Source organism: Delphinus delphis, chromosome 16 (assembly GCF_949987515.2).
Source record: "Delphinus delphis chromosome 16, mDelDel1.2, whole genome shotgun sequence".
Classification (NCBI taxonomy): Eukaryota; Metazoa; Chordata; class Mammalia; order Artiodactyla; family Delphinidae; genus Delphinus; species Delphinus delphis.
This window is the reverse complement of record NC_082698.1, coordinates 30,534,458-30,552,351: the sequence shown is the minus strand read 5'-3', so window position 1 is coordinate 30,552,351 and position 17,894 is coordinate 30,534,458. Positions and strand designations below refer to the sequence as shown.

Sequence of the window (17,894 nt, the reverse complement as noted above, 5' to 3'; positions counted from 1 at the left end):
GGAATGAAGCTTCTTGAGAGCAGGAATCATGAATCCCTCACTGTGCCTGACACCAGCAGGCATCCTGTTTTCTGAATGAATGCCTGCCTAAAAGCACGAGAAATGCACAAATCTCAGTATGAAAGCAAAAGAACTTCAGAAAGAAAAGAATCATCTATCCTCCCATAAATGTAACTAATTTAATTTTCATTTATTCCCTTCTAGTTCTTGTGCTCATATATATACATCACTGAAATCAGAGTACACTGTCTTCTTTATTCTACGTTTTTTTTTTAATTAATTAATTTATTTATTGGCTGCGTTGGGTCTTCGTTGCTGCGCGCGGGCTTTTTCTAGTTGCGGCGAGCGGGGGCTACTCTTCATTGCAGTGTGCAGGCTTCTCCTTGCGGTGGCTTCTCTTGTTGCAAAGCATGGGCTCTAGGCACGTGGGCTTCAGTAGTTGTGGCTCGCGGGCTCTAGAGCACAGGGTCAGTAGCTGTGGCGCACGGACTTAGTTGCTCCGCGGGATGTGGGATCTTCCTGGACCAGGGCTTGAACCCGTGTCCCCTGCATTGGCAGGCGAATTCTTAACCACTGCACCACCAGGGAAGTCCCTATTCCACGTTTTCATCAAATAATAAAGTACAGTGGCATAATTATTATAATTAACTACTTGCTATTCTGTCATATGGGCATACCATGATTTACCTAATCATTCCATATTACTTTTCACACCGAATTCTTAATAATTTCAGAAATCTAGTTTTCCAACATGCAGCAGATTAGGGGCAACAAGATGTCAGATTATAGACATGAAGAATGATACTGGGGAGCCTTGGCACAGGACCTGGCACATAGTAAATATTTGCTGATGGATGGATGGATGGATGGATGGATGAATAGACAAATGGACGAAAGATGAGCTAACTGTAAAAGTAAATATTAAAGTAAACAGCAGCAGAGATGTGCAGGGTATTGAAGCCCTAGGCAGTGACAAGTGCTCACAATCATTATGGCATGTTAGAACTACAGCAGACCTTAGAAATAACCTGTGTACAGGTGAGGAAAGAACCTAAAGAGATGAATGAATTGTCTGAGATCCCACTGCAAGTTGATGGCAGGACAAAGACTTAACGCCACATGTCCTGATTCCTAGTCTAAAGTTCAAGGGGTTTAAATACGGTGGACCTCACCCCCTCAGCATGCATGCTTGGCCCACCCCCCCATCCTGTGTACTGCCGGTGAACAGGAGAGGCCCAGGTCAGAGTCACAGTAGGAAGAGAGGGCACCTCTGGGAGCCAGGAACACTGGATGCTAACTCTCGGGCAAACCCTGACTTGTTATACAGCCATGGGCGCCTACTTCCCTTCAGACTGCATGTGGCCTTTGTGAAGCCCAGAGTGAATGTGGTGAGTCTATGCTATCCTTGTCCCACTCCTTGACTCCTTGTAAGTGCTCACGGAATCCTTATGGAATAATTGCAACTCTTCATGCAGAGGAAATAATGGCTACGTGTGTGCACATGCACACATATTCCATCAGTATTACATGTGCACACACCTAAATACAAGCACATGTACACTTCCCAGGCTGCTGCCTAGTTCCATTCGAAACCCTGGGTATAAAGGGAAGAATGTATTCACGAGGTTGCTTCATAATAATGGAAGATTTCTTATACATAGATGCTATTTTATAGAGAAATAGGGCTTAGATGCAATTAACAAACACCTCTAATCAGTAATGCTGATGCCCTGTTTTGCACTTACCATTTAACTGATCTCTACTTATTGTTTTTTTCTTTTTTCTGACAAGTTGGATCTGGCTTCTGGCCTGATGTTACTGTTCTCCTAAAGAAAGTCTGAATTTATAGAGAGACATGGGCTCAAAATCTGGTTTTGCAGCTTCAGGTTTTTGTTGACACAAAACATATGCTCACTTCCTATTTGAAAAGCAAAGCCTCTAGATGTTGAGCTAGAGACAAGATCAGAATGTCCTTGAGTCTTATTCAGTTTTCACAGGGAAGAAGAAAAGGTAAAGCCCAATGATAAGAGATACAATACACCAAGGGGGGCCCCAAAGGAGGGAAAGGTGGACCAGATGCTTGAAAAGGCCTTTCCTGGCAGTGGGGGAGCTGAAGCGGACACTTGGCACAGCCCAGGGGTAAGCAAAGGAGCTGAGAACAGTGTGGGCCCAGAGCAGCAGCAGACCCTGGCCCAGCAAAGACACGCACAAAACTCTCTGGAGAGAATTATCTCCAATACAGGTCCTCAAAATTCCCAGCATCAGCAAACAATGAGCTCACAACCGAAAATGACTAAACACAGATAGAAACAAGCCCCTGTGAATGGGAGTCATTGGAACAATGAACAATACCATCCTTGCCTGGCCTTTGTCCAGAGCCACAGTCTCCAGCCAGGCTCCCTCCTGCCTCATCCCATCCCATCCCATCCAGCCTCCACAGGTCACCATGGCTTTCCAGGAGTTTTCACAATTTAATTCTTCCACGATTCCCTTCTATCTACAGAACAAAGCCCAGTCTCCACAGCATGGCACAAAGGCCCTTCACAATGGAATTCCAATGTCCCTTTCCAGGTTCCTCTCTTCCCACCCCACACTCCTCACCTAACCAAACCCCCTATATCCTATGCTGGACAACACAGCATCCCTGAATATGTCATTCACTTTCTTGCCTCCATGCCTTTGCACATGCTATTCCCTCTTCCTGGAACGTCCAAATGACAAATTCCTAGTGCCTTTTCAATGGCAGCAGAGGCACCTCCTCTCTGAAGGTCGTCAGACTTCTCCAGAGTTAGTCACTGCCGCCTTTGAGCTTGTTTTATAATATCCCAGATGGTCACAGAAGGCAGAAACCTTGTGTTAGTAAATTCTTCAGCATTTGACTCACTGTGGTTACTCAGGACATATTTATTGAGGCAATAAATAATAAATAAAGAGCTTTGAAATCAGACACACCTAAGTTCAAATCCTGTTTCTTTCATTTCCCAGCTTTATGACCTAGGGAATCTGCTTAACTGAACCTGGGACTGTAAAATGGATATAATAAATCCTGCCACCTAGGACAGAGCCCCCTTACTCATTCCACTCCCAAGCAGACATGACTAATCAATCACTGCACTCTGCCCGCTGAGTCCTGGAATCTTCAGTGTGGGCTCAAGACAGTCCCTGTCTTATTTGTGAAGCTGGCTCACAGCACAATAGCTACTTCCTATTTTGGTTATGGAGTAAACAAGACATCACAGATAGTAAAGTACTTGTCCCAGGCAAACTCTCAATGAGTGGCACTTACTACTATTTTAATTCCTCAAGTCTAAGATTGTTAGACGCCCACTAATTTCGCATGTTCTGGGAGGGGTGGAGAAATGTTACCTTATTAAGTACCTACAGATCATTTGTAAGATATCCTCTGATCTCAGAGATTAAAATGTGGAAAAGATGAGCCTTAGAGCTAAGAAAATCCAGTGAGACTGTTGAGTGAATGAACTTCAGGTAGAGATGCTGGGGACCCCAAAAGACTCCCTGATCTGGGTTTGCCTGTCCACTCGGGCCCTGGGCATTTGGCTGTGAGGCAGAGAGCAGGAGGACACGGTAACACCCCAGGTCCCGGCTGCAGTCCATCTGGCCTGAACATGACCTGGACCTACAGCTGAGATGCTAGGAGAGAACGTGTTCACTCTGTGCCTGGCCCCGCCTCCAGAATTAGGATGACTCTGCCATGGCCCATTGCTTTTATATTCCTTCATTTTTTAAACTGTGGTAAAAAATATATATAATTTGCCATTTTGACCATTTTAAGTGTACAACTCAGTGGCATCGATTACAGTCACAATGTCGAGCAACCATCACCACCACTATCTGGTTCCAAAGCTCTTTTTATCCCTTAAACAGAAACGCTGGACCCATTAAACAAAAGTTCCCCTTTCCTCCTCCTCCCAGCACCTGGCAACCACCATTCTCCTTTCTGTAGGTGTGAATCTGACTATTCTGGGTACCTCATTTCAGTGGAATCGTACAATACTGTCCTTTTATGTCTGGGTTATTCCACTTAGCATGCTTTAAAGGTTCGTTCATGTGGTAGCACGTGTCACAACCTCATTCCTTTTTATGGCTGAACGATACCCCACTGTACCATATTTTGTTTATCCATTCATCTGTCAATGGACACTTGGGTTGTTTCTGCTTTATAGCTATCGTGTGAACCATGCTGCTATGAACATGGGTGTACAAGGATCTGTTTGAGTCCCTGCTTTCAATTCTTTGGGGTATATACTTAGGAGTGGAACTGCTGGGTCATATGGTAATTCTACATTCAGCCTTTCGAGGAATCGAGCATACTGCTTTTTAAGAATCCTCTTGGCGCTGCCAGGTAAACAGTTTTGGAAACAAGAGTACATCCAATTATGCCAATTATACTTCTTTTGGGTAGTAAATTTCCGGAGCTTATCCCCCACCACATGAAGTCAGAGGCACAGTACTGGCATCGTGCTTCAGAGCATGGGCTTTTGAGATGGAAGACTCTAGCCTCTACCGGCTACACAACTTTGGGTGAGCTTGTCACATTTTCTGGACCTGTTTCCTCATGTGGAAAATGGGAATAACAGTACCTATGTTGTAGGAGAGCTGTGAGGATTGAATTAGCCGATGCACATGCAGTGCTTGGCAATCAATATATGGTCATTACTACTTTTATTACTGCTTGTGAAGAACTGTTCTCAAAGTCCATTGCTGTGACTGATGGTACACTGAATGTGTAAGAGTCTGAAACGGGGAGCATTTGAAGTTCACAAGCTAAATTAAAAGTAATACTCTCAGGAGGAGGGGTCTTTCTTGGAATCCAAGTTCCATTTAAATCCAAAGAGGTGCCGAGGATTGGGCCAGAGTTACTTACAGGTGAGAAAGGGAGGTCACATCTGTGAAGATGCCCTCTTGGAGGGTGGAGACATCATTACCATGCAGGGACCTGAAGAGAGAAGAGGCTGTCAGGACTCATCCCAAGACAGAAAACTCAGGAACTGATGGAGGGACGCCCTCTGCTGAGAGGGGCATGTCATGAGGGAGAGGGTCCCTGCATCAGAGACCCTGCGCTGCTGGCCACAGGCAAGGAGAGGGAGCCCCTAATTATCACAGACCACGCTGCCCCTCAGCCCTTCCGGAAGACCCTGCTCGGGCCATCACAACTAACTCAACATACCATGTCTGCTCACAGGACAAATGGACGTGTGCAGGTATGCAGCGTGTGCCCTCCCTAGCTTGGCTAGGGAGCCTGAGGGGGCAGGCTTCTTCCTGGTAAGGAAGCTACTGGGTGAGCCCTAGGTTGGGGGTGAAGAATGTCTCCCTGCCCCAGGCGGGCTGCCAGAGGACTCAGTGCAAGGATATTCCAGAGGCCGTCATAACAGGCATGGCAGAGGGCTGTGAGCACAGGGCAAACCTCACAGTGGGAATTCTTAGTGAAGGTGCTACATTCTCCATTTGACAGGAGACTCACATGCAAACAAGGGGCCACCTTATCTTGGATGCCCCCGGACCCTGCCTCAGCACACACATCGCAAACACAACTTGGGGCAGACAGCAACCCCCTTTTCTCGGATGGTTTCCCATTCATTCCTTGGCCTCCGTTAGGAGCTCCAACGAGAGTGGACTGGCCTCGCACTTTGGACACAGTTGGCCCTGCTGGGGCCCCGGACCTGGGGACATTCCTGCCCGCCAGGTGGGTGAGAAGGGCCCTCGGTGGGGCAGATTTGCCTGGAGGAATGAAGAGCAGGAAGACTCACAGCAGGCGCAGGGAGCGGAGCCCCTGGAAGGCCAAAGGAGGGATGCACTGCAGGGCATTGTAGCTGAGGATCCTGCAGGAAGAAGAGGGAGGGTCGGAGGAAACGTGGGAGGGATTATTAAGGGGCACCACTTCCGGTGGTGATGCAGGTGGTCACCACCTTGATTGTGGTGGTGGTTTCATGGGCGTGAACATATACCAGAATGTATCAAATTTTACACATTAAGGATGTGCAGTTTATTATATATTAATTATACCTCACTAAAGTTATTTTTTAAATAATAACAAGAGAAATGAGACATTTTTATCACAGGAAAAGGCTGTTTCCCCTTACAGCTCCCAGGATCACGTAGCCCAGGACTTCTCAGCCTCAGCACTATTGACAGTTCCTTGCTGGGGGGCTGTCCTGTCCCTTGCAGGATTCTGAGCAGCGTCCCTGGCCTCTGCCCACAGAGATGCAGTAGCTCCCCCTGCCCTCCTCCAGCTGCGACAACCAAGAATGTTTCAAACATTGCCAAATGTTTCCTGGAGAGCAGAATTGCCCCTGGTTGAGAACCGCTGCCCTAGACCATGGCAGCTTCACACACACGCTTGTAAAGAAAAAAATGTTGCCTGTCATTCCAGTTCTCCAAGGATCAAGCCATTAGCCACTTCAGTTGCCCACAGTGTGCCCTGAGGGGAATCCAGGATGGAGAAAGACAGGGTGCATTCTGTGCTTTGAATATACTAGCCTTTAGATAGCTTAGATGCATATCTAAGGAAAAATTTCAAATGACCCCAGACTCTTACATCTTCCCATACGTAGAAAAGCACTAAAATCATTAACTTGAGATATCTGTTCTTTGTGATTAACAGTAACCTTTTGATGCTTGACCACATGTTTTTCTCAGAAAAAAAAGTTCGTATTTATCCTGGCTCATCCCTTCCCTCTTCAGAGCAGTTCCTCAGAGCTATCTGAGAGACTGTCTCCAGGCTATAGTCCTCTGGAAGGTCCCCGAATAAAACTTAACTCACAACTTGTGCATTTTTCTTTCAGTCAACAGGCTCATGAAGACTTTGAAATGGAAACCAGTTGGCTAACAGACCTGAGGCAGGTAAGTGAAGCACTTCGTGGCCTTGGGACCACATTCTGCTCCTGGGGGCCTGACTGAGTCAGGACCCTGTCTTTTAGGGTACTGGCTCTATTATTTGACCACAGCAGAACCAAAGGGAAAGTTCTTAAGTCCTGGGCACATCATCTGTAAAGTGAGGTATTGGGAAGGTGAACGAAATACATTCTTAAGCTCCAGGCAAATATAAATGATGCTTGTTAATACTTTCCAATCAATTGCTTGGAATATAATTAAAGCAATCATTAAAATATCTTAGAATATGGGCACCAAAATGTTCAGAGGATAACTGTTCACAATAGTCCAAACTGGAAACAGTGCAAATATCCATCAGTGGTAGAATGGATAACGAAAGTATGGTATATTCCTACAAAGGAATACTATACAGCAGTGAAAATGAAGAGACCACAGCTTCACACAAACATAATGGTAAATAAAAGAAGCCAGCATAAAAGACTACATCCTGTATTATTCAATTTATATAAGATTCAAAAGTAGGCAACATTAAACTTCATTGTGTAGAAATGCATATGTAGATGGTACTATAAAGACCAAAGAAGTGATCATTATAAAACTCCAGGTAGGGACTGCCTCGGGTGTGGGGGGAGAGAGGAAGAATGATCAGGAAGAGATGAGGGGACTTTTGGCATGCTAGCTGTGTTCTATTTTTTGCCTTAGGTATTTACACATGTTCTAGCTTTATGATTATTTGTTAAATTGTACATTTATGTTTTTTGCATTTTTCCATATACACGCTGTGTTTCATAATAAAAAAAAATTTTTTTTGAAGTCTTTTCAGTGGGCAGGCCCCGTCACCCTCCCTGGAGGGTAAGGGAGGCTACGTGGGGACACCTGCCAGTGACCGAGGCCTGGGGAGGGTCTCAGTAGCCACAAGCCCTCCCTCCGCCTCCCGCCACGGGACTCACAGAGTGGTCAGCTGGCTCATGTTGGTGAAGGAGGAGTTGCTTAAGGAACTGATCTTGTTGTTACTCAGGTCCCTGGAAAAGACAAAAGCATCATCATTTAGAAAGAAAGAACTCCTCCCCTCTCCCACTCTGGCCATGGCCATCCCTCAGCCAAGTTGTTCTGACCGGCACTCTGCGGGGTGGGAGGTGGTGGAGGGGCGCTTGGTTCACAATTATTTACAGCCCTCTGTTCTGCTGCCTGAACTCGCTCTGTGTCTCCAGGGTTTCAGGTCTCCATTTCCTCATCCCCCACCCCATGCAAGTATAGCCTGGCTCCCACCCTCCACCCACCATGGAAATGCTCCCACCAAGGGCATCAGCTGCCTCCCAACTGCCAGGTCTAGGGGGCTCTCTATCCTTTCTCTCTCGCTAGTACTTTACGTGGGTTTGTTCACTCACCCTCCCTATAATCCTATGAGGGAGATAGTAAACCCATTTTATAAAAGAAGGTGCAGGGTCTCAGAGTGATGAAGTGACCCACCCAGGGTCACACAGCTGGGAGGAAGTACAGATAGAGTCAAACCCCAGTCTGTTGGCCCCCAAGCCCCAGGTCACGGCAATGTGCTCTCCAAGTGACCCTGTGGCACTGGCCCAACTGACCACCCTCTTCTCAAATCTCCTCAGACCACTGTCCTCCCACGTTCCCCCTACCTCTCTGGTGAATGCTTCTTTCTCACCCACCCCTCAGGAACGGGGATCACTAAGCCCTGTCCTCGCTCTTCCTCTTCCTTTAGTCCCTCAGTCCTCAGGGACGCTCCTGACTCCCGCACCATCGTGCACAAATGGTGCTCTCCTCTGTGGCCCCAGCCAGACCTCTCTCACGAAGTCCCCTGCAGACACCTGATGTCCCACAGACACTCCAATTCTTGTGCTTCCTCCCACCCGCGTGCCCCGTGCTGTGCTCTCCATCCCGGTCAGCAGCTCCAACCACCCAGAAACACTGCCCTACCCCCACGTCCTCCCTCCCAGACCCTCACCTAACTGGCTTGTGCCTCTGTTCATCTGTTCCATCTGCCCCCTCCTCCCAAGTTTCTGCTACATCAAGACACCGTCATCTCTCTCCTGGTTTCTGCCTCATCTCTCACCCACAGCTTTGCCCCCTTTCGATCCATCTTCCACACGGTGGGCACCACGCAATCTTTCTAAGACACAAATCTGATGAGGTCACTTCTCTACCAACAAACCCGCAGTGGCTCCCATTTACTTAAAGTGCAACCTCCAGACCCTTTAGCTTCACCACCTGCCAGGTACTCCAGGGCATGGCCCCCCTCCCTCACGGGTCCCCACATGCCTTGCATGAATTTGTTACCCTTCTTGAAATTCCCTTGCCCCTGGATATCCTGTTCCCTCTGCACCTGGTGAACTCTGACCTCTCCCAGCCCTTACCCGGAGCCCACCACTCCTTCTTTTGAGCCACAGCCCTAACATGTGCATTTACCTCTGTTGGAACACTCATCACTCCACACGATGTATGTGCTCCTATTTCTCACCCTTGCATGCCCCCAGACCGTGACATTTAGGGGGAGGGCCCATGACTTAGATGGCTTCATATCTGCTCACTTCATGCAGTTCTTGACTCAGCAAATAAAACCATGTGCCCTGCCTTCATTTTCTTTTAGTAAATGTTCCTCTAATTAATCTCATTCAAAACCACTCCATTGTTCCTAGAGACACATTTAAATACATCACCAAACTTCAAGTACACTTTGTGGTGGTCCTTCCCCATGATAAGGAGGTGCTGGTATTTCAGCTCCCAACAGGCAGCTTCATAGTAAGAACTGCCTTCACATTGTCCCCTCTCCCTCCCTTTCTCCTCAAGCATATCCGCACCACTAGTGGGGCTGCCTCAAATTAGACCAAAGAAAGGCTGTCTCTCTCTTTGTCACTCTATCACCAGCCACAAATCACTCTAACTACCACTCCTCACCTCCACCGTTGAACAGTCAGTCAAAACACCATGGCTAGGTCATTAGCAAAGACAGATAAACTGGAGTTTCGAAATTCTGTAAGCCAGTGCTACTCAAAGTAGCTAGTCCTCAAACTGAATGTCCCCAAACAAGGGACTTGGGCCAAAATGCAATCACCTATGACACTAAACACACAACTTAGTTTAGCTAACATTTTTTCATAGCAATACTTTCCCAATGAAGGAAGAAGCAATGTGTTGATTAAAATTCTGGTGCGAGTTCCTTATCTAGTTTCAGGCACATTACAAAGAGTTCTCAGGCTGCCATTGCCCCACAGACCGCACTTTGAGCAGCACTGCTCCAAGGCACTTCAGAAGAAATGTTCTCTGGACTTCTTTTTGGTGGGATCTGGCCAATAGGCAGATAAAGACAATTGAAGTGAGGTGTTAATTAAGCTGGAAGGCTAAGAGGAGCTGAACTTATTCTGAGGCTTACTTTGTATGTTTTCATGAAGCAGAAAGGTCAAAAGTGGAAATAATAGAAAAGTAGATGTTAGCCTAAAGAAAGAGTTAGTTACAGATGTGTATTTGAGGCTGCCATATTTCATATTTGGTTTAGGAGCCAAGGTTGGATCAAGAAGTTTTCCATAACTCTCTTCTTCTGCTCTGGCTCCTACCTTTGCAAGGATAACCCTCTTTAATAATAATTACCAGCCTAGAGGCTTGGGGAGATGGTGTGGGCAAAAGCACACAGGTTCCAACCCAAGAGAGCCTGGAACAATGCAATTCCCAAAATGGGCCACTAGATGGCAAAACAGTTCTGTGCACAGATGTTCTCAAAGGGATGGGGTGAAATTAAAAAACGGATCAGTACCATACAGGGAATATAGCCAATATTGTATAATAACTATAAATGGAGTATAACCTTTAAAAGTTGTGAATCACTATATTGTACACTTGTAACTTATATAATATTGTTCAATTATACTGCAAGTAAAAAAACAAAACAAAACAAGACAAAACAATGGATCGGCCAGAGTGGCATCTGTAGGGAATTCCAGGAACGCTGGAGCCACAATGGCTAGATTCCAACGGCCCTCCTGCCCTCTGAGACAGGCCTGGATACTCACACAAGCTGCAGGTACTTGAAGGTGGACAGCTGTCTCGGAACCAGCGTGAACTGATTCCCATCCAGGTAGCTACAGGAGAGAACACAGCAGTTAGTGCAGCCGTCTCGGCCTTGGGCAGAGCCCGGTGCAGGGAGAACCTTCCCCTGCAGCCAGGGCCTTCTCACTCATTTCCTCTCCTACATGTACACTACACAGTTGGTCCTGAATCGCTAATTGGAGGAGAAAACACGGACATTTCTTAGGCCATTTGGGAAGATGCCACTGAAACACTTGGTAAAAGCCACTGAGACATGAAGCCTCCTGTGGCTTCCTTCCCGAGCCCCTGCCTGGCCCTCTCAGCACCCTCCCTGTCGGTGGGCACCACAGGCTCGATCCTGGACCCCCTTGTCTTCCCTCTCTTCTCTCCAGCCTTCTTGGCCAAATAGGTAATTTGTAATAGGCTAATACCCACCTGCCAGGCCCTCAGCAGCACCCAGGGCCCCCCTGTACCTGCTGGCAAGGTGCCTGAGGCTGGCCCCAGACCCAAACATGCCCAAACCTAAGCTCTGTGTCTTCACACCCACACAGGCTTCCCCTGACTGCATCAGCACTACACTCCATGTTCCCAACCACCCAGGCTCAGGACCCCGAAGGTGACTCTCCAACTCTCTCTGCAGTCAGTTCTGTGACCAACCCGGCTTCTCCCACCCACTGGTCTCTCATCATTCGCAGAGCTTGGGATTCCAAATGCTGTGACCTGCCCTCCCTCCCCCATGGCCACCAGCCATCCTACCTAAGCTGACGGGAGCACCGGGAGCTGCAGCCCCACCGAAGGCAGCCTTCAGGATGCCTTGTCCACCCCCCAGAGGTCCACAGAGCACAAGTCAGGGCTTTGCTCCCCCGACCCATCACCCTGCATCCTACAGAATGACTCCCGGCCCATCTCCTTCGATCCTCTCAGCCTCCCTTGTCAACAAACCCAGCAGCCACATTTTACAGCTGAGGAAACTGAGGCTTAAAGTCTCTGAACTCCAGCATCCCCAGTCAAGGGAGCCAGGCTGTCCTGCCTGTCCCATTACTCCCAGGGCTGCTAGGAGACACCAAGGAGAGGACGGGACATAAGACGTTTACAGAAAGCTGGGTGGGGGACGCAGCAGGAGAGTCACAGGACAAGGACTGCAGTGGCTGGTGTGCTTGTGAAGAAATACCAGCCTTGCAGGTAATGAAAGAAATACAAATGAAAACCTCACGTGCTCCGCTCAGGGAAAAGAAAAGCTCAGGGCTTCCCTGGTGGCGCAGTGGTTGAGAGTCCGCCTGCCGATGCAGGAGACGTGGGTTCGTGCCCCGGTCCAGGAGGATCCCACATGCCGCGGAGCAGCTGGGCCCGTGAGCCATGGCCGCTGAGCCCGTGCGTCTGGAGCCTGTGCTCCGCAACGGGAGAGGCCGCAACAGTGAGAGGTCCGCGTACCGCAAAAAAAAAAAAAAAAAAAGCTCGGCTACGGGGGCCTGAAGGGACCAATCCCAGGAGCAGGAAGAGTCAGGGCCTGAGCCAGGCCTTCCCTTTGGAGGGGTCTGTCAAAGAAGCCTGCTCTCCATCCCGCTGTCTGCCATACACATTTATACCCACGTCCCCACATGGGCTCGATACCAAATCCAGATCAACAAAGAGTTAGCACCACAACGCCAGTGTTGATGGGGCATGTGGGGGGGGAGGGGGAGCAAGAAGGCTCTTTCCACACACAGCAGGCGGGAGTGTAGAGGAGACAGCTTTTCTGGAAGGTCATCAAGAGTCCCAACAAGGCACCGCTCTCCGACTAGCAGTTTCGCTGAAGGGATGCTCACCTCAGTGCTATTTATGAGAGTAAACAAATTGGAAGCTTAAATACCAGCAAAGGGGGATTTGTTATATAGATCACAGTAGAGTCACGTGATGGAATATTATGTGGACAACAAAAACAACTTTTGTGAGCGTTCTCATGAAGGGAATGCTCATGAGATGATGTGAAGTGGGAAAAGCAATGTAATTTCTTATTTTAAAGGCAGAGCTTAGTTTAACGGGATGAAGCACTTGCCACGGGGGACCCCTGCCGTCACGTGACTGCAGAGTTGGGGGCGGTCACAGAGGAGCTCAAACCTCCTTGGAACCAGTGTCTCCTGCAAAGCCCTAACTCCAAGCGCCTGTCAGCGAACATCTGCTTTCGGTCGCCCTCTCTTCCTGCCACCAGGCAGGGGTTACTCACAGCTCTGTGGCATTCTTGGGGATGCCCTTGGGCAAGGCCTGCAGGTGCTTGTTGCTGCATCGGACCACGGTGTCCAGGCAGGCGCACTCCTGGGGGCACTGCGGGCGGGGCAGGCAGCCCCCCTCCTCCTGGCCTGGGGAGGAAGGCGTGAAACCACGTCAGCGAGGGGACAGGCCTCCTCAGGGCCTCCCGCAGCCAGGGCCCAGCTCCAGGGCACCTGCGGACAGTGGCCCCGCGCTGACACCGCCTTGTGCACCAGTAAGTCTCCTCTCAGCTGCACCCTTCCCCCACCAGGGGCAAAGCCCCTTGGACCTGTTTTGAGCTTAAAATAGGTCTTGGATCCATCTCTTCCACCTCAGCTCTGAGGCGGACCCAGGCACTGCAGAGAAGGAGGATGGCAGCCACACCATTTCTTGAGCACCTACTATGTGCCGGACACTGTATCAAACGTAATCTCCTTAACGTATGTAAGGGGAGCAGCCATTACCCCTAGAGTGTGAGCATCACGGGGACAGAGACCTGCACCTCCTTCTCTGTTCACTGAAGGAGCCCAGCACGGAGAGCAGGGCCTGGCACACAGCAGCCTCCAAATTAGGTCAGTTGAATGAAGGAATGAAGGAACTTCTATCTTACTGAGATCTGGAGCGTTTAAACAGCTTGCTCGGGTCAGAAGGCTGATCAGAGGCAATTCAGGGTCTGTACCCAGGTCTGGCTGGCACACAGTCTGAGCCCCTTCTGTCCCACCATCTTTCACAGATTCAATAAATAGTACTGAGCGCCCTCTGTGTGCTTTCCTTCCTTCTGATTGGGTGTAGGAGGGGCGATAAGGACACCACCGTCGGAGTTGCTAGGAAGCAGGTGACAGGGACTGTCGGTTACGGAAGGCGTCTGTGTGGAGGTGCCACGTGAGAAGGATGAACTCACCGAATCCTCACAACATCTCTCTGTGGATGTGCTACTATCAGCCCATTTTAGAGAAAAGGAAACTACGGACAGAGTGATTAAGTAACTTGCCCAAGGTCTGCCAGCCTGGAAGAGGTCCCGCAGCCTGGAATCCAAGCCAGCTGCCTCCAGAGCCTGTTCTCTTGACCACTACGTCCTACTGCCTCTCGGCAGCAACACCTCAAAAATATTCCCATCCTTTCACTCCTAGGAAGTTATTCTAAGGGGAAAAACTGAGTATATGTACAGAGAGTTATCTATCAGGATGTTCCTGGCAGCACGAGGCATAACAACAGAAGTTTGGAAGCACGTAAATGCCACGCGATGCCTCCAGACAAGGGACTGTCATGTTGAGAAGGTACACGGGCGGTACTGCAAGACCCTACGTGTGTCATACGTGGGCACACGAACACTCAGCAAAGATCCAGGGGGCCACACACGGGGTGCTGACAGGAGTCATCTGGGGTGGGGAAGTAGAAAGAGAGACTCATCAATGAGCTTTTTATTCTCCTTCTGGATTGTCCGTTATTTGGGGTTTTGTTTTTAAGGAAATAAAGATGCCTCACTTTGTAAGAAGAAAAATAAAAAGAAACTGTTTCTTGGAAAAAAATAATGCTTTCAAAAAAAATACTTGATGGCATCAGAAAATGTCCAAAATACATAGTTCAGGTTTTTTTTTTTAAAAAAAAGAAACTATGATATAAAATATATATGTGAGAAGTATGGAGTTTTGTTTTGTTTATTTTAGAAGTTCGAAGCCAAACTGCTCTTAGAGAATCCATTGATTTTGTTTAGAAAAATACCCTGTCATTCTTGGCGTGAAAGCTGAATCTCCCCACCCAGCACCCCCTCACTGGCTTGGACGGGCCAGCCTGAGAGCTGAACTGCCCCCTGGAAGCAGACTGGAGAGAGGACAGGAGGGGCTGAAGAAGGGGGGCCCAGGGCTGGGCAAGATGCAACCTTGTTCTGTCACCTTTGGTAAAAATCTGCTTCCCACAGCTGCCTGTGTGAATGATGCTCTGGGGGCTGGGGTGGAGAATGGAGGGACGGGCTAGATTCTGCATGGGTAGGGAAAGAAAGAAGTGGCCACAGGAGAGAGATGGAGGATTCAGGGAAAGAGGACATTGGCACAAGAAGTGACCCGCGTGTGGAGGAGGGGGTGCCCCCTTGACAGTGTCCTGTTGCACATTACAGACAGGCTGAATCCACTGTCTGGAGTGCTTAGGAATAACCAGGAGGTAGGTCTCTGGGTTAAACGTACTTACATAAAGAAATTACACTAAAATGTTAACTGTGATTTTCTCTGAGTGATGGGCTAATAGGTAACGTTTATTCCCGTCTTTTATCCATATTTTCCCATTTTTTAAACAATAAGCACATTATTGCTCTTATAATCACACGAAGAAGACCCCACCAGGCAGAGGCAGGCACAGGACTGAGTAGGTCTCCCTGCTCCTCGCCCCTCCCCCTCCACAGAGCCTCCCCTCCGCAGGGGACCCCTCCTCTCTGGGCATGACCTCTCCCCATCCCCCTGCCGCCCAGGGGGCCCATGAGTTACCTTCCTCACACCTGAAGTCGGGGACAGCCACGTCCTGCAGGGGAATCTGCCGCAAGAAATCCGGGTTCTGGCATCGCGGGTTCCCCGTCACGATCTTCCTCCGGCGCAGCCAGTCGCCCAGCCAAGCCAGCTGGCAGTTGCAGTTGAAAGGGTTGGCCAGAAGGTTTCTGGAAGAGGTGGGTGGTATGACCACGAAGACACCCACCAGACTCAGCTGTCCCAGCAAAGCCGGCTCCTGCTCGCCACGTGCTGGCCACACGGCCACCCAACGCTCCCGGACAACCAACCCGCCAAGAGGCAACATTCTAACGTGCAAGGACCCAAACACCCTGAGTCTTTTAAAGTGACCACCGGAGAAGGCCGTGTCCTAAGGTGGTGGATGGGCAGGGCTCCGGGGTTCGGTTCGGATGGCTGGTGCCCAAGCCCCAGGCCCGCCTGCCCTCTGGGGTGCACTTACAGCGTGGAGAGGGCCTGCAGGGTGTCGAAGGCCCCAGGGGAGATGGTGGCGATCTGGTTGTCATAGAGCGAGAGGAGGCGGACGCTGCGCAGCCCCGTGAAGCTGTCATTGTGGATGCAGCTGATGCGGTTGTTCCTCAGCATCCTGGGAGCCGGGAGAGGAGGGGAGAGTCCGTGCCGTGCCCTGCGGCCATCTGCCTGCCCTGTGCTTTGGCCGCCAGCGGCCAGTTCACAAGTTCTCCTCTGGGGGCACTGAGCCACGGAGAGGGGAGCCACAGCGCCAGGATTCTACACACCTGGGCTCCCCTCCAGGCTTTCCCTGCCTCTGAATTGACGGCCTCTCCATCCTGCCCACACAGCCCCCATGCCGAAGACCATCACCCTCACCCCCTGGGTGCCCAGAGCCTCCCCAGCCTCGGGCCACACTCCATATCAACACCTGAGACTTTCGTTAAACTTAAACCCGGCCATGTCGCTCTCCAGCCTAAAGCCCGTAGCAGCCTCTAAACTGTCCACAAAATCATGTTTAAACTCTTTACTGTGACATGTGAGCGCCTGCCCGACCCAGCCCCAGAGCAGCACCTGCCCGACTCCCCAGGGATGGACACACCCTCCACTCCTCTGTCCTTCAGGCCTGCTGTCCAGGCCTACATCCCCACACCTTTCCCCGGCTGGATCTCCTTCTAGAATGACTTTCTTCCTCATTTATAGCTGCCAAAGTCTCTGTTCATCCTCAAACATCTGGCTCAATTCCTTTCCCCAAGCAAAAACAAAAACGAAGGCTGACACAGAATAGGCAATTCACAAAAGAAATTAAAATGAGTGAACTAGGTGAGGGAGATTAAAAGGTACGAACTTCCATTACAGGATAAATGAGTCACAGCATGAGATGCACAGAAATAAATAAACGAATAGCTTATGAACATTCACTGAAAAATGTTCAAATCAAGGACATTTAAGTGATAGTGAATCTTTGCCTGCCAAATTACAAAATAATTAAAAATAAAATAATAACAGTAAAGCCCAGGGTTGGCAGGAGGGTGGGAGGACGGGCACTTTCATGCACAGCTGGCAGGAAAACGACTTGGGACCTGCCCAGAGTGCACCTGGTGAGATGTGCCAAAATCCCTGAAAGGGCCCTTCGTGCTTTGACCCCGCAGGTCTACCCTTAGGGATTTATCTTCAAGGTAATAACCCCAGATGAGCACAGAATTTCACAACAAAGATATTAATCACAGCATTGCTTGTAATAAAATTAGAAACAGCCTAAATCTCTAATAATTATCTAATATATAATCTTTCAAAATGATGTTGTAAAAGGAATCGTAAGGATACGTAAAGACACTCACATTCTGTTTAAGGAAAAAACAGATTACTAAATAAAATGTATTCTAGGATTCCATTAAAATATATCTGTGTGTTTGCATGCATGTATGTGGGTGTACGTGTGTGTGTGCGTGTGTGTGTAACTGGAAGGATAGTTGTCTATATCAACAATTAACTGTGGTCAGTGGAGGGGTTACAGGCATTCCTTTTCCTGTGTCCTCACCAGCCTTCACGTGCTCCTGCAGGCCCACGGCACCCTCTTTCAAAGAATACTAGGCATGTATAAAAAAGAATGAGGCAGCCCTCTATGAAGAACCTGCCACACTATCTTTACAAGTGAAAAAAAAGCAAGCTGCAAAACACAGTGCATAATAAATCCCCTTGTGTAAAACAGACAAACAAAAACCCACAGGGAATGCCTCCATGCATTCATTTCCCTTACACAGATGCCATGACACGTGCTCGGAAAATACATCTATAGCCTTACTGCGGGCTGGGATTTAAATCCAGGCTGGT

The 17,894-nt window shown here is 49.0% G+C and overlaps 1 protein-coding gene across 1 annotated transcript in view; it reads right to left on the bottom strand.

Moving 5' to 3' along the window:
- The window catches only part of SLIT1 (slit guidance ligand 1), a 171,621-nt gene that overhangs the window by 20,863 nt on the left and 132,864 nt on the right, over window positions 1-17,894 (bottom strand). Inside the window, exons 19-25 of the mRNA XM_060034372.1 lie at window positions 16,054-16,197; window positions 15,597-15,763; window positions 13,097-13,229; window positions 10,878-10,946; window positions 7,803-7,874; window positions 5,769-5,840; window positions 4,886-4,957 (exon numbers count right to left, since the gene is read on the bottom strand). Of these exons, the coding sequence (XP_059890355.1) occupies window positions 4,886-4,957; window positions 5,769-5,840; window positions 7,803-7,874; window positions 10,878-10,946; window positions 13,097-13,229; window positions 15,597-15,763; window positions 16,054-16,197 (729 nt within the window). The remainder of the gene's footprint in view (window positions 1-4,885; window positions 4,958-5,768; window positions 5,841-7,802; window positions 7,875-10,877; window positions 10,947-13,096; window positions 13,230-15,596; window positions 15,764-16,053; window positions 16,198-17,894) is intronic.